The 16699-nt window shown below is 38.6% G+C and overlaps 1 protein-coding gene across 5 annotated transcripts in view; it reads left to right on the top strand.

Annotated features, from left to right (window-relative positions):
- CDK19 (cyclin dependent kinase 19) overlaps positions 1–13299 on the top strand; it is a 143907-nt gene extending 130608 nt beyond the window's left edge. For all 5 annotated transcript variants that reach the window (XM_037520225.2, XM_054699110.1, XM_054699108.1 and 2 more), the window contains 5 exons: positions 4660–4732; positions 5130–5227; positions 5935–6013; positions 6679–6939; positions 11633–13299. In XM_037520225.2, the coding sequence (XP_037376122.1) occupies positions 4660–4732; positions 5130–5227; positions 5935–6013; positions 6679–6939; positions 11633–11764 (643 nt within the window). In that variant the 3' untranslated portion in view covers positions 11765–13299. The remainder of the gene's footprint in view (positions 1–4659; positions 4733–5129; positions 5228–5934; positions 6014–6678; positions 6940–11632) is intronic.
- Positions 13300–16699: the final 3400 nt, after the last annotated feature.

Genomic DNA, 16699 nt, shown 5'->3' with positions numbered 1-16699 from the left:
TTGTTTTTGGGGAGGTTTTTAATTACCATTTCAATTTCGCTGCTTGTAATTGGTCTGTTTAGGTGTTCTATTTCTTCTTTATCTAGCTTTGGGTGATTGTAGAGTTGTAGGAATTTGTCCATCTCCTCTAGATTGTTGAACTTGTTTCCATATAACTGTTCATAGTAGTTACTGATTATTCTTTTGATTTCTGCTGTGTCCGTTGTGATTTCTCCTCTTTCATTTATGATTCTGTGTTTTTGTGCTTTCTCCCTTTTTTCCTTTGTGAGCCTGGCTAGGGGTTTGTCTATTTTATTTATTTTTTCAAAGAACCAGCTCTTGGTTTCATTGATCTTTTGGATTGTTTTTTTAGTTTCAATTTCATTTATTTCTGCTTTGGTTTTTATTATTTCTTTTCTTCTACTGGTTCTGGGGTTTTTTTGTTGTTCTTTTTCTAGATCTTTGAGCTTCGAGATTAGGTTGTTTCTTTGAGTTCTTTCTTGTTTTTTGATGTGAGCTTCTATTGCTATATATTTTCCTCTTATTACTGCTTTTGCTGCATCCCATACATTTAGGATATTGGTGTCCTCCTTGTCATTCAATTCAAAGAATTTTTTAATTTCTTCTTTGATCTCCTCGTTAGTCCAGTGGTCTTCCAGTAGTGTGGCTTTTAATCTCCATGAGGTAGGATAGTTCCTTGCCTTCTTTTTATGATTTATTTCTAGTTTGATGCCTTCGTGGTCAGAAAAGATGGTTGGTATGATTTCAATCTTGGTGTATCTGTTGATGTTTGTCTTGTGCCCCAGTATGTGATCGATCCTGGAGAAAGATCCGTGTGCGCTTGAGAAAAATGTGTACTCCGTTTTTTTTGGGTTTAGTGTTCTATAGATGTCTGTTAAGCCCAAATGCTCTAGGTCCTTATTTAGAGCTTTAGTTTCTTTACTTATTTTTTGTCTTGTTGATCTATCCATTGTTGATAGTGGTGTGTTGAAGTCTCCCACTACATATGTGTTTTCTCTGATGTCTGTTTTCAGAGAGGACAACAGTTGTCTGATATATTTTGGTGCTCTTTCGTTTGGTGAGTATATGTTAATGAGTGTTATTTCTTCTTGAAGTATTGTCCCCTTAATCATAATGTAGTGACCATTGGGGTCTCTTTTTATTTTTTTGAGTTTGAAGTCTGTTTTATCTGATATAAGTATAGCTGTTCCTGCTTTCTTTTTTGGCCCATTTGCTTGTAGGATTGTTTTCCATCCTTTGACTTTGAGCCTATTTTTATCTTTTGTAGCTAAATGTGTTTCCTGGAGACAGCAAAAGGTTGGGTTTTGTTTCTTAATCCAGGCTGCAACTCTGTGTCTTTTTATTGAAGAGTTTAGTCCATTTACATTTAGAGTTAATATTGATATGTTAGCATCTATATTTGCCATTATGTTTGTCTTTCCTTTGATTTTATTTATTTATTCTTTTAGTAACTTTTTTTTTTTTTTTTTTTGGTCTTCTTTCGTTGTTATTCGTCCCTCTGAGGTTCTGGCTTTAGGATTCCTTGTAGTATTTTTTGGAGTGGGGGTTTAGTCGCAATGAAATTCCGGAGTTTCTCTTTGTCTGGGAAGGTCCATATTCTTTCTTCATGGAGGAAAGAGAGCTTTGCGGGATAGAGTATTCTTGGTTGGCATCTGTTTTCTTGGAGTCTGTTGACTATGTCCCTCCACTCTCTCCTTGCCCGTAGTGTTTCTTCAGAGAAGTCTGATGTCAGCCTGATTGGTTTTCCTTTGAATGTTATCTGTTTCTTCCCTCTTGTCAGCTTCATTATTTTTTCCTTGTCCTGGATTCTTGGGAGCTTTACTATTATGTGTCTTGCTGTGTTTTTCCTTTCGTCGTGGAAGTTTGGTGTTCTTCTTGCTTCTTGTATATCAATTTTCAGCTCCTTCTTCTCATTTGGGAAGTTCTCTTCAATTATCTCCTGGAATATTTTCTCTGTTCCTACATCTCTCTCCTCTCCTTCTGGAATTCCTATAACTCTTATATTTCCTTTCCTCATGGAGTCAGATAGTTCCCGAAGTCTTTCTTCATTCTTTTTCCTTCGTACTTCTCTTTCCTTTTCTGTTTTGGTTCTTTTTATTTCTGTGTCTTCAAGATTACTTATTCGTTCTTCCATTTCATCTATTCTGCTTTCATTGCTTTTCCCAGAGTTCTTTAGTTCCTCCATTAATTCTTTGATCTCCTGCATTTCTCTTACTTCCCTCTTTAGGGACTCAATTTCCTTCTTCTGATCTATCACTTTTTTAATCATGGCAATTTTAAATTCTCTTTCTGGAAGGCTCAGAAGTTCTTCCAAGTTGCTGTCGTTGCAATCTGGGGAGTGGTTTTCTTTTTGTGGTGTGCTTCTTTCCTGAGGAGTTTTTAGGTTGTGTGTGGTTCTTCTACTCCCTACTGTCTGTTTTCTAATTTGTCGTATGCGTTGGGACACTGTGTTGCTCGGACTGACTGACATCTTGGGTGAACTTCTCCGCTCCCCTCTGGCTCTTCCAGGAGCCATCTCTGTCTTCTGGGGGAGCTTTCTGCTGGTTTTAGGCAGTTTTTACTGAAGAAATGTCCCTGTTCTCAAATGGCGAAGCGGGATGCAGTCCCTGCGCCTCCGGTTTCAGGCACACTCTTCTGCGCACCCGGTCTGCCCCGGACGTGGGTGCCTGCTCCCTCTGTGGGCTCAGACTGCTGGTCGGAAGGGGCCTGGCGTGGAATAACTTCCCGGCTGGCCACTGGGTCCTCCAGAAACCTTCTGCCCTTTTCAAGCAGTCTTAAGAAATGTCCTGTTTTATAGGGTGTTAGTGACTTTTTTTTTCCTGGTCGCTAGGTGGCGCCAGAGATCTCTCCTATTGTCCTTGGGGGCTGTTTTTCGCCTCCCCCCACCCCGTGGGACAGAGAACAGAGCGGGAATGGTAGGGTACACCTCAACAGCTTTGGGGTGCTGTGTCTGCCTTGTGCCCCACCGTCGTGGAGAAACCACGCCCCGAATTTTCGTGCCCTGGGTCTCAGTTCAAAGCCCTCAGTTCCAGGACGCGGGCTGTAGCCCAGTTCAGTGGTGCGGGAATGGCGCCTTTTGCACCCGCTCCCGTGCCTGGGCGCCTGGTTCCTGCTCACTCAGGGAGGGACCTTCACCTCAGTGAGGACCTCCGCGCGTCTCCCCGCAAGCCTAGGTCGTCTCCCCGCAAGCCTAGGTCGCAGGCGCGGAGACCTGGGCAGCCGCGATCCAGGTCTGCACTTGCTTTTCAAGCGCGCAGAGCGCGCCGCTTTCCCGCGCCAGCTTACCGGCAGCCCGGGCTGTGTGCGCGTCTCCCGGGGTCTTTGTTCTTCTCTAATGGCGCCCGGAGCCGTTCGCTCACCGCCGCGGCGGATCCTGCAGGGTTCGCCTCAGCTCCCGTTCACGGGGTGTGGTGGCTGCAATACTTCCTTTCCACTCACAGTCCCGCTTGCTGCGTCGTTTGTTCTTGTTGGCTGTTTTGGTTTGTTGTTTCCTCCTCTCTGTCGGTCGGAGAGTGCCGCCTCTGTGGGCGGGGGAGGGGAGCAGGGTTCTGCGCTTCCCTCCCTTCTAGTCCTCTTTTATGGCCAGTTTCTTCTTCGGGCAGTTCGCTGGCATCACCCGTTTATCTTCCGTGTCCCAGTTCTCACTGGGACCTGCCGCTTTTCCTCCCTATTCACTTTTTTTAATGGGAGATCTTACTCGCAGCGTCTCCTCGCCGCCATGTTGCTCCGCCCCCTTTCAACAATGTATGATTTCAATTTCATAAAACAAAAGGTCTTGCTGTATTAAAAATGCCAAAGGAAAATTATCAAAATCTTGACAATTCTTTATCACTGAATGAGTTAATTGAGTGATTTTTAACTTTCTTCTTTATAGTTTTCAATATTCTCTAAATTTTCTACCATGGACATATTACTTGTTTTCTTGCCTTTTAAATTTGAAATGTTTGCTAGTTAGTAGAAATTACATATATATGATGAAAATATGATACGTAATAATAAAATGGGTGCCTGTCTACTCATCCTAAGATATAGAACATTACTAAGATTATTGTTTATCTTTAAACTTTATATATAAATGGTACCATACTGTGTATTTTCTTCTGAAATTTGCTTTTTAAATATATTAAACCTGTGTATTCATTTTTACTATTTAAAGATTTATTTATTTATTTATACAAATAAATATATTATTGTATAATATTGTATAATATTCCATTCTGTATGTAGCAATTTAATTATACATTCTTTAACTAATGAACATTGGGTTGTTTATAGTTTTCTTCTGATACAAAATTGTTGCTAAGAACATTCTTGTCCTTGTATCCTGATATATGTGTGGAAACTATCTCTTAGACTAAAGTATGTAACTAGGAAAGGAGTTGCTGGGTTACAGCATATTCACATTTTCTACTCAAATGGTTAATACATAATTATTTTCCAAAGTAATTTTAGCAATATAAGCTCTTACATGCAATGTGCAATAGTTTGTTTCTTCATACCCTTACCAGTATTTGGATGTATGTTCCTTTTTCTTCAGGAAAAAAACAAAAAAACAATGGCTAAAACACATACCTTATAAGAAAACCAGTGAGACTTTCTATTAAAAAATACAAATTGTGTGAGTGTTTGCAGTGATGTGTGATGGTCATGTCCTTGCAGGTATGCCAACAGTAGCCTCATAAAGTACATGGAGAAACACAAGGTGAAGCCTGACAGCAAAGTGTTCCTCTTGGTAGGTACATCTTTCCCAGGCCGGAAAGTTGGATCCTTAGCACAGTTCTCATCTCTTCCCATTTACCATGAAATTGTTCCAGCACTTCCTCCTCCTTTAGAAAGAAAAAAATTGGTGGACATTAGGGCAAATTGAAATGACATCTATTGAGATACCACCCTTGACTTCTGATCTTAATTTTTTAAATGATTTATCAGTAGGAAAAAAATAATTCTAAAAGGGCTTTAATTCTGATAATTTCTGCCAATTTAATATAAAAATGTATAGTATAGTAATCATGCAATGAACTATACAAAATAGCATTTGGTATTATTCCTGAGATAGTAATATACAAATCAAAACATGGATTTATAAGCAACCTTTTCATGTTCTGTCAATTTCTTATGTGTTACTGTAGCTTCAGAAACTCCTCACTATGGATCCAACCAAGAGAATTACCTCAGAACAGGCTCTGCAGGATCCCTATTTTCAGGAGGACCCCTTGCCAACCTTAGAGTATGTATCCTACCTTTTCTATGTCCTTTACTCCAAGTTAAGGATGGTAGATGGCAACACATCACTGTTACTGAAGTATTTTACTTTCTACACTAATTCTACCTCAGGAAAGCTACTGAAGAGGAAGCTTCCATATTTTGAAACAGGCAAAGCTATAGAGAGGTGTGAATGAAAACAAGTGTTCTGGGAATGTCCATAATTAGTAAAGCTGAAAACAGATGGGATGTTTTATAGATCAATCAACCAGATTATTTAAACCAAACCAGTAGGGAACTGAGAATTTAAAATTCCGTGTTCTACTTTGCTACTGGATCCATATATTCCCCATCCTTGTTACACCCACTTATATAAATTGAGGTGCAACATTTCGTTAGAGAAAAAACAATTTTCATTGTGGAAGCACATAGAAATTCAGTTATTTTTGGTGCTGATGAAATTTGTGTGGAAATGTGTATATCACAATATCAATTAGCCAACGGCAGTTAAGATTTGTTAGCGAAAGTGGCAATTACTGTAAAAAATCTAGATAATTAATTGTTCCTTTCTTACTGATTAAATTAAGGTGTGTTGGGAGGCAAGAAATCAGCCACAAAGAGTGGGAAATAAATTAAGAAAAAAATGGTGGAATTTTAAATCAGTGTCAGTGATATTGTAGATTTTAGATCATGGTATATATTCTTTTTTTTTTTTTTTTTAATGATATTTAGTGTGTTTGCTGGCTGCCAGATTCCATACCCCAAACGAGAGTTCCTTAATGAAGATGAGCCTGAAGAGAAAGGTGACAAGGTATAAACTGCGTGGTATGCTTTCACTTCCAGAGAGTAAGGGAATCAAAAAGAGAACATTGAGAAGTATAATTTAATATTTTCTATATATTTTACTACCTTCAATTAATTTATTTATTGTAGGTATACTTTGAAATTTGAGATACAATAAGTTTACAGATGAGTGAACTTCCTGATTTGTTTCGTAGCCTATCTTATTCCCCAATTCTTAATTCTTGCTCTTTTTGTTCAGTGTCGCTATCATCACTGTATCCAGGCTGTTTTCCTAAGCATCATTCTGTACTTTGATCATAATTGGATATATCTGGCCTTTCCCCAGCCTTTCCTACTTTTCCAAAATCATGATAGAAAAGACTATTATAGCTATTTTAATGAGTGTAGATTTCCTGATGCCTTATGGATTTCAGAGGGATGTCTGTGACTGATTTGGAGGATAACCGTGTAATCTAAATGAACCTAAGAGAATGAGTAATCAGTGCTTTGCCTTTGGGGATTTGGTCTGCCCTTGCTGCTTCATCCTCCACTTGTTCCAGTCACTTTGGTTTCCCACATAGGTTGCTCCCCAGGTTGGTCAGTAGTCACACATACATAGTAAGTCATAAAAGAAATGTCTTGTTCATTTAGTTCTATGACAAGTTTGCTCTTCTCTGTTTTTTTCCTATTAAGAATCAGCAACAGCAGCAGAACCAGCATCAGCAGCCCACAGCCCCACCACAGCAGGGAGCAGCCCCTCCTCAGGCACCCCCGCCACAGCAGAACAGCACCCAGACCAATGGGACTGCGGGAGGAGCGGGCGCCGGGGGCACTGGAGCCGGGCTGCAGCACAGTCAGGACTCCAGCCTTAATCAGGTGCCTCCAAACAAGAAACCGCGGCTAGGACCTTCAGGCGCAAACTCAGGGGGGCCTGTCATGCCGTCAGATTATCAGGTACTCCCCGAAATTTTGCACTTTTTGTGTTTACATGTTTTATGAAATGGGAACTAGATTTTTAAAAAATATTTTTATTTACTTTTTTATTTTATTTACTTTCTTCCATTATTGTTTGTTTTTGTACAGTATTTGATTTCTCCCATCAGTTGTAGTCCCTGTAATTCTCCCACCACCACCAGAGCACCCATCAAAGTCCCTTGTGCTCTTTTCTCCCCTCTTTTGGCCCCTTTGCTTACCCCTCCCTTACTGTATGCCTCAGATCTATAGTTTGCGTCAAGTTTTGTCTTTTTCTAAGTTTTGTTGAGCTTCCCTGTATTCCACCTATAAGCGAAACCATCTGATATTTTTTTTTTTCCTTTGGACTATTTGGCTAAGCATAGTCCCTTTCAGCTCCATCCTTGTTGCTGCAAATGGCATTTTATCTTTTTTGATCACTGAGTAGTATTCTAGTGTGTGTGTGAGTTTGTGTGTGTTCACCACATCTTGATCATTCATGTTTTTGGACATTTAGGTTGTTTCCATATCTTGGCTATTGTAAATAGTGCTGCAATAAACATGGGAGTGCAGGTTTCCTTTTGAACTAGTGTTCTTGTGTCCTTTCGTTAGATTCATAGTAGTAGAATCGCTGAATCATTAAGGTAGATCCATTTTCATTGTTTTGAGGGTGTCCACACAGCTTTCCATAGTGTCTGAACCAGTTTGCATTCCCACCAGCAGTGGGAATTCTTCTACATTCTTCTCAGCACTTGTTTCCAGTTTGGTATTTTTTTAATATGGGCCATTCTCACTGATGTGAAGTGGTATCTCACTGTAGTTTTGATTGGCATTTCTCTGATAATAAATGCTATTGAACCTTTTTTTTATGTGTTGTTGGCCATTTACATTTCTTCTTCTTTTAGCTCTTCTGCCCATTTTTTGACCAGGTTCTTTGCTTTATTTTTGGTGAGTTATGCAAGCTCCTTGTAGATCTCAGATATCAGTCCCTTATGTATGTATGTTTGGTGTGCAGATAGTTTCTCTCATTCAGTAGGATGTCTCTTCATTTTGGTTATTGTGTCTTTCACTGTACAGAAACTTTTTTTAAGATTTATTTATTTATACAAGAACCGGGGTATAGGCCAGATGTGCGGGAAGGACTCACCAGAGACAGAGTGGGGAACAGAACAGGCAGACTGACGAAATACACTGCTGAGAGGAGCAGCGGGCGAGACAGGAGAGGTCCCATGTGGGATTCTTGCCGGCCTGTGGCGATTGAATCCGCGCTGCAGAGGCTGCAGACAGCTTTACAGCGCGGCACTCAACCGACTGCGCCACCAGGGAGGCCCTGTACAGAAACTTTTTAGTCTGATATTGCTCCAGATGTTTATTTTCTTTCTTTTCCTTAATTCTGAAGATGAGTCCTCAAAGATATTTTGAGGTATATGTAATGAAGTGTTTTGCCTATGGTTTCTTCTATTTTATGGTTTCAGGTCTTACATTCAAGTCTTTTATCCATTTTGAGTTGGGTTTTTTTGTATGGTGTGAGATACTAATCTAGTTTTATTCTTTTGCATGTGGTAGTCCAGTTTTCCCAGCACCATATATTGAAGAGGCTGTCCTTGTTCTAGTGCACAGTGTAATTTCTTTGCTCCTTTATCATAGATTAGTGATCATATATGTGTGGCTTTATTTCTGGGGCTTCAGTTTGATTCCATGGGTCTATGTGTCTATTTTTTGTTCCAGTACCATGCAGTTTTTCATTATTATGGCTTTGTAGTATAGTTGGGAGTCTGGGAGTATAATACTTCCATTCTTCCCCCTTTTGCTCAGGAGAACTTTGGCTATTTGAGGTTTTTTGTGATTCCATCTAAATTTCAGCAATATTTGTTCCATTTGTTTGAGATTTTTATTGGGATGGCATTTAATCTGTAAATTGCTTTTGGTAGGATGATTAGGAAACTAGATTTATATTATATCCCATTGTAATTATGTTGTATTTAACTTTAATGTTTGTACTGTCTCTAGGGCGTTATATGAAAATGAACATTTTTGTCATGTCATTTAATTTTAGCATACTTAGTTTCTTGATTTGTTTATGCTAATACTCCAAGGAGGGAAGATGAGGCAGACGCCTCCTTCCTAAAATAAAATTTCTCACTGTACCCCTAATTACTGCTACCTATATTAACTTTGGGTCAGAAAAAGATACCTAGCCTAAGCACTTGTAAAGAGAGAGAAGTGGCATCTTATTTTGAACAAAATAAACTTTATACTTCAGAAAGAGTTGCTTTCACTGGGAGGAAATATTCAGTAAGTAGCCACATAAACACAGATAAGAGTGGAATTAAGGGGGCCTCCCTGGTGGTACAAGGGCTTAAGTCTCAGCATTATGAAGCAATATGCAGCCACTGCAGCAAAGTTAGATCCCTGGCCAGGGAATTGACTCACATTGTGCTGCAGACCACTTTTGTCTCACCCGCTGCTTCATTCAGCAGTATATTTCAGTGGATCTGCCTGTTCTGCTCCCCCTCTGTCTCTGGTGAATCCTCTCACCTTCCTGTACCTGTGCTCTTGTATGCATAAATAAATACATTTTTAAAAATATGCAATTAAGAGTCAGAAATAATAGTTAAATCTCACTAGGAATAATTTTAAGGCTAGAAAATACTTTCTTGTTATTAAGATACAAAGAAAGCTACAGTTTTACCAGTTCAGGTAATTAAAGAAAAAAACCAGAATTACAAATTGAAGAGAAAAAAGCATAGGAAGTCTTGCCCCCACCCACCCAAAACAAACCAAAAACAAACCAAAAAAACTCAGAAACATTTTTAGGGTAGTAACAAGCTAAGAAAAGATCTAAGAAGAAAGGGGAAAGCTTAAATGAAAGCAAAAAACAAAGATTTAAAGCCATAGTCCCTCCGGGAACCTGAGGAAGAGGACTTAGCTAGAGATAATAGAAAACACAACCACAGGCAAGGGAGCCATAAACTCACTGATAAGGAACTGGAATCTAGAGAAACATTAGCAAGAAGACATAATAAATAGCTGCTTAAACAGGCTTTACATTTTGAATATCTCAACAAACTAATGTGTTTTCACACAACTATTTCTCTGAAAACTTCTTTCCAAAGATTCCCAGTAAGCAGGAGTATGGAATACCACCTCCATGTGGTTCCAATTAAACTAATCAAGGCTTCAGTTTGACCTACGAAAACAACTTGCTATTTGGGTAGTAGTCATGAACATATTTGAGTTTTATTATAAATTCCGTTTCCCCCCAACTTTATTTTTAATTATAGATGCAGCGCACCTTTACTACATACTGAGCTCATCTTTGTATCTGACTGTATTATACTAACCTGATTAAAGACAATTACTGCTGACTTCTTTCAAATCAAAGCGTTCTTCTAATGCTTCTGTCTGTTCTGTGCTGTCCATTTAAAATAACACAGCATATCTATGGAATGGATAGATCTCAGCTATTTAGTTGGAGAGACTAGTGTGAGGTGAGGGAGTTCCCAAATATTTGCAACTTTCATATTCTCAAAATGTTTATTCTTTCTTTATTTGACATGGAAGAACTATTGTGGTGAGTCTAACCTGAGAAAGCAAAAAGCAGACTTAGCCAGTCTTACAATTGTAGGGCTTGTGAAGAGAAAGAACACTTTTTCATTAAAAAAAACTTAAATAAACAAATAGTTAGAAATTGGAATTTTCAAAGGCTTCTTACACAAACACAACTAATCAGAGTTATGTAACTGAGGAGGGAGCAAAGCAGAGTTGTTTTTATAAAAGGCTGTCCTACTGCCCTGTCGCCTTGGACCAGATGTTGCAAGTCCAGTTTGGCTGCTTTGTATACCAGGTGGGGAGTCCTTGTTGATATTTGTCATTCCTTGAGCTCCCAGTACCACCTCAAGGTCATTTACATTTTTTAACTCCAAGTAATGACTTTATTACATATATTCTCTCTCACTTGGCTTACACCAGGCTTCTAAGCATAGCCAAAGACACTGGTTCTAGCTAAGTTTATATTTAATCAGGTGCCGTGTTCTTATTCTGTAGATGAATTTTCCTTTACATACTTTGAAGATGAGTGTTTCATTTAAAGTAATAAAAATATATTGAATTGAAATAGATGTATCTCTGCTTTCTCTTGGGGGCATTTTCAGGAATGAAAAATATTTTATTCTAAATAGTACCTGAAGTTTATAAAATCCATTTATTGCTGCCACATGCTGCCCCGCCTTGCCAAACAAGGCAGGGTGATGCTGCTGCTACCTCTCCAAGCCTCCACCTCTGAAAGCTCTTCTCAAAAAAAATGGTATCTTAATCACAGCTTTGTTATTTATGAGAACATTGTCAGTATGTGTTATAACTACCATTGATTTAGTGTGTCAAACTGATCATTTTTGTTTGCAAATCTCCATTATGCAAAGAAAAACAAACTAGAATTAGTACAAAGAGCAGTGGGTCAGCATGTTTCTCCTCTCCCTTTCTTTGCCAGTTCAGCTAATCTCCCAAAGAAATCCAGCCAAACTTGGTGCCAAATAAGCAAAATGTATTAATAACCTCAGTTAGCTGTCAGCTGCCATGTGTTTGAACCAGGAGCCTCTGATGAAAATGGCTCGTTTTTCTGTCTTATTGTGGTGAACATCTTTAGCCATTTTCCTTCTTCCATCAGTAATTCCCTTTTCCTGCTTTCCTCTTCTAGCACTCCAGTTCTCGCCTGAATTACCAAAGCAGCGTTCAGGGATCCTCTCAGTCCCAGAGCACACTCGGCTACTCCTCCTCATCCCAGCAGAGCACGCAGTACCACCCATCTCACCAGGCCCACCGGTACTGACCAGCTGCAGCCCAGAGTACAGACTCCAGCAATATGTCTGCATTGAGAAGAACCAAAAATGCAAAGTGATGCCGCTTCAAACTCATCTGATCAGGAGGAAAACTATATACTGAGCAATTTGCAGGACCAACTGATGATGTCTCTTCTTTATTGACTTAAAGAAGATTTTTGTGAAGTTTCCCCAACACCCTTCCCTGCATGTGTTCCATTGTGACTTCTCTGATAAAGCATCTGATCTAATCCCAGCACTTCTGTAACCTTCAGCATTTTTTGAAGGATATCCTGGTGCACCTTTCTCATGCTGTAGCAATCACTATGATTTATCTTTTCAAAGCTCTTTTAATAGGATTTTAATGTTTTAGAAACAGGACTCCAGCAGTGTATAGTTTTATACTTTGTGAACTAATTTAGCAACACAGGTAAAAATGCACCTTTTAAAAGCACTACGTTGTTTTCACAGAATATAACTGTTTTGCTCATGGAAGTCTTAAACAGAAACTGTTACTGTCCCAAAGTACTTTACTATTATGTTTTTATTTATCTAGTTTCAGGGAAGGTCTAATAATAAGACAAGTGGTGGGACAGAGAGAACTACAACCAAAAACAGCCTAGATCTTTGCAGTTACTATGCTTTATGCTCTGAGAACTGAAGGATGTGGTAATTTTTATATAATCATTTATATGGAACTTAGTTCCCAGAATCATCTTATCCTGAATAGTATTCAGTAATTAAGATTTATAATTTTAACCTTCATGTAGCTAAGTCTACCTTAAAAAGGGTTTCTGGAGCTTTGATGAAATACAGTCCTCTGGTGACCCACACCAGAAAACTGACGAGAATGTTAACTGCACTAGGATTTCTTTAAGGAATAATGTTGATCAAAGGATGTATTACTTCCCTTTGAAGGAAAAGCTTTTAGTGTGTATTGTATATAAAGTTGGCTTCTCTGAAGAACCGTTGGTTTCTTCACATCTGGGTCAGCTTGAGTAACTTTTACATAATCAAGGGTACTCGAATAGAAGCCTGCAAATTAATCTGCTTTTAAAATAAAGAGCAGTGTTCTCCATTCATATTGCATTAGACATAGAGTGACTATTTTTAAAGCATGTTTAAAATTTAGGTTTCATTCATGTTTAAAGTATGTATTATGTATGCATAATTTTGCTGTTGTTACTGAAACTTAATTCTATCAAGAATCTTTTCATTGCACTGAATGCTTTCTTTTGCCCCTAGGAGAAAACTTAATAATTGTGCCTAAAAGCTATGGCAGATAGTATAAGACTATATACTCGATAAAGTGCATATTTGCATTTCCATGATCTATGAAGTAGAGGCTGTGTTCTTAGCCAGTTTAAGGAACCTCCTCAATCCCCGGAATCAAAAGGAAGTGTAAACACTTAGCGCTCCCATTGTAATGTAAGGGGCAAGAAATTTGTGTTCTTCTGAATGCTACTAGCAGCACCAGCCTTGTTTTAAATGTTTCCTGAGCTAGAAGAAATAGCTGATGTTGTATATGCAAGTTATATGCTTTTTTTTTTTATTATTCTTTGTGAACTTATCTACCTGGTTATGATACTCTGGGTCCATACACAAGTAAAATAAGATTTTAGACAGAAGCCAGTATACATTTTGCACTATTGATGTGATACTGTAGCCAGCAAGGACCTTCCTGATGATCTCAGCATAAGAATACTTATAACAACAAAGACTGATACTCATCAACACTGAAGATGAAACAGTTGACAGGATCCACTGAAAGGAATTTCTGATTGTCTCCACTGTAATTTACCCCCTTCTATCTTTTAAAACAAGGAGTTAAGAGCCCTCGGTGTAATGTAGCTATTGTACAAAAGCTCTGTCCTATCCCCTGAGGCCTCACTGTCCATACTGCTTGTCTGAGGCTCACCACACCCTCACCCGGTGCCGCATTCCATGTTGGGTTTAAGATACAGGGGGCAAGGGTGTACTTTCTGTCCCCAAGGAGCTGCCGATGGCTCTGTGACAGGAAGTTTCCTGGGATGTCTCTGCCATGTCATTGACTTGTCAGCGAAACTGTCTTTAACACAAGGGTTACTTTTGTTTACTTCTGAACCCACTTAGTCATTCCAAATTCCGCTCTACAGTCAACAGTGTTAAGGAGAGATTTGTAGTCTACCTTCAAGAAGAGTTGGCATGTAAATATCACATCTGGCATTAATGTTTATTTGAACTATTCACAGCAGCCTTTTAACAACAATTAGGCGGCCCCTGTGGTAGCATATGTTCTATTAAGTGGTTGTAGGAAATTAGCAATGAAAATGGAAGTTCTGTTTTTGCCCTAAAGAGCTTCCATTTAATAAAAGACAAGCCCCCCCAAAATGTGCATATGAACCAAAATACCATGCCCCTTAATACTTTATCAGCAACTTTGATAATGCAGTTCTTATGATATGTGCTTAGACGATCACAGACTAGCCTGCTTTCCTTGTATATAAAGAATTTTATTGGCAGAACTGACGTATATGCTTCAAGGGGATTTCATCAGTTGCCCCCTATACTCACTAGTCTCCAAAATAATGCTGACCAGAAATCCCCATTCCACACACAAGTGGGTTTTGGCCCTGGTGCTGGTATGGCCATTACTTCCTATTGCTCATGCCCCTGGGGGCCCACTCCCCTTTGAAATAATTTTGGCATTTAGCACATTCAAGGACCCTAAAACTGTGCCACCTTGAAGTTGACCTGTGAAGCTTTTCGAGGTTAAAGTTTAGTTTTGTGGTTCCCAAATAACTACATTCCTCTTTGAAAATTGGTAACTGTCATGTCCCCTGAGAATGCAGGGGGGACATCCTGTAGCATATGGGATCACCCAAACCAGGGGAAGTTACTGAAAGGGAAGAAGGAATTAAAGTGAAGGTTTTCTGGTCTCCATATTACAAATCAATTTCCATGTTAGCTTTTTGTTGAGATACATGTTTGAGAGAAGGGATTCTAGACTTTCAGGATGGCTGAGCTCAAGGTTAAGGTAGCCTGCCTGGCTGCAGCTGATACTATAAGGCTGAAACAATCCTTGTGAAGTAGATCATGCAGTAACATACAAAAACCAAGGACATGTATATTTTTATATCTGTGTGGTTTTAAAACTTTAGTACTTAGAATTTTGGCATTCTGCACTACTCTTTTGCTCTTATAAATGTAATTTACTCTTAAGAATGGAAAGGAAAGACATTTAGCTACATGTTCACTGTCTCATTCCTGGGGAAGCCACCGCTACTTGTATGCTTCTAAAATGATGCTATTTTTTTCTGCTAATGGTAAAAGAAAAAAGTAGTTGGAGAGTAAAGCTTGCAGCTTACTCTCATAGAATACATTTATGTAGCAGAAACTATACAAAGAAGGAAGAATTCTATGAAAATGGCAAATCCTGAACTCTATGGCGATATCTTCTTCCTGGCAATGGAGAAAGGCAGTGAAATAGTAGACTGAAAAAGGCTTGAAGGATTCAATTATAAGATTTTATATAAAACATAGCAGTTTAGGTCCCCATAATCTTCAATAATAGTCACAAATATCATAGAAGAAAGTTCATTGTTTTAGGATTTTTAAAAAAAAATGTGTTGTACCTAAGGCCATACTTACTCTGCTATCACTGCAAAGGGGTGATATGTATGTATGATATGAAAAAAAAAATCCTTAATGCACTGTTATCTCCTAAATATTTAGTAAATTAATACTATTTAATTTTTTTAAAGATTTGTCTGTGTAGACACTAAAAGTATTACACAAAATCTGGACAGAAGATGTCCTTTTTAACAACAATTTAAAGTAATTTTTATATATGTTATGTAGTATATCCTTTCTAAACTGCCTAGTTTGTATTTCCCATAATTCCTATTTGTGAAGTGTACCTGTCCTTGTCTTTTTCAGTCATTTTCTGCACGCATCCCTCTTTATATGATTATAGAGATGACTGTGTATGCTTCCCACACTCTGCTGTGAGCTGTGTGCTCAGAGCCGGCTGCACCCCAGCAAGGCCTGCTCTTTGGGGGTGCATGACGAGCTGCTGCTTTGGAGCTGAGTGTTTCCTGCTTTTGAGTTGTCCTGACATCCTTCTTGAAATGACTGTTAAAACTAAAAGAAATTACATTGCATTTATTTTATATTCTTGGTTGTAATAAAATTTAATTGACTTTGTTTCTGTGTGGATTTTTTAAGAATAAGGAAACTGATCAACTAACTTGGAATGTTAACATTTTATCTGTGTGCCTAGAAGATTTTCAGATTGCACTTGTCCTGCAGAGAAGCAGACTATCCCCGTGAGCTACAATATGTTACTTTTTTAAAAAATAAAAGTTTTTTTTTTACATCATTGTTCATTTTTAAACAATATTTGCTTCCCCCCCCCCTTGCAATAATGTTACTTTATTCAGAATGCTCATATCACAAAAGAAGCAAATCTTGTAAGTATCTCAGAAGCAGGATGACGGTTTTTAAACTGTCTGAGGGAAGCAAACCTTTTCTCTGATTTTTGTGTGTGAGAATGATGTTTTAGAAAAAACTAGTGGGCAAGGTTTTTTTTGTGGCTAAAGTGGCATTGTGAGTTTCTCCCTTTATAAGAACATTCTGTTGTGCCTGGCTGCCTCTTCTTAATTTATTTTGTGAGACTTCTATGGTCAAGCATCATGGAGTGAAATGAAGAATAAGTGACAAACACAGAACTTCCATTTCTTTCTAAAATAGATATTGCACATGTCCCATGGCTCCACTGCTCAGCACAGATTACATATTCTGTATTATTTGTAGGGTAGGTCTTCTCGTGGAAAACTTCTTCGACCACAACTGCCTTTCTAACCAACCACCTGAGTAAGATGAAATGAATGACTAAACAAACCCCTCACCACTCCTGGAGAAACAACTGAAAAGTATGGGTCCATCTCCTTAGCAGATTGTAAGTT

The sequence above is a fragment of the Talpa occidentalis genome, unplaced genomic scaffold (assembly GCF_014898055.3).
Source record: "Talpa occidentalis isolate TD23 unplaced genomic scaffold, MPIMG_talOcc4v2.1 talOcc4.2, whole genome shotgun sequence".
NCBI classification, from domain to species: domain Eukaryota; kingdom Metazoa; phylum Chordata; class Mammalia; order Eulipotyphla; family Talpidae; genus Talpa; species Talpa occidentalis.
The sequence above is the reverse complement of the archived record's forward strand: the minus strand, read 5'-3'. Positions and strand labels throughout refer to the sequence as shown.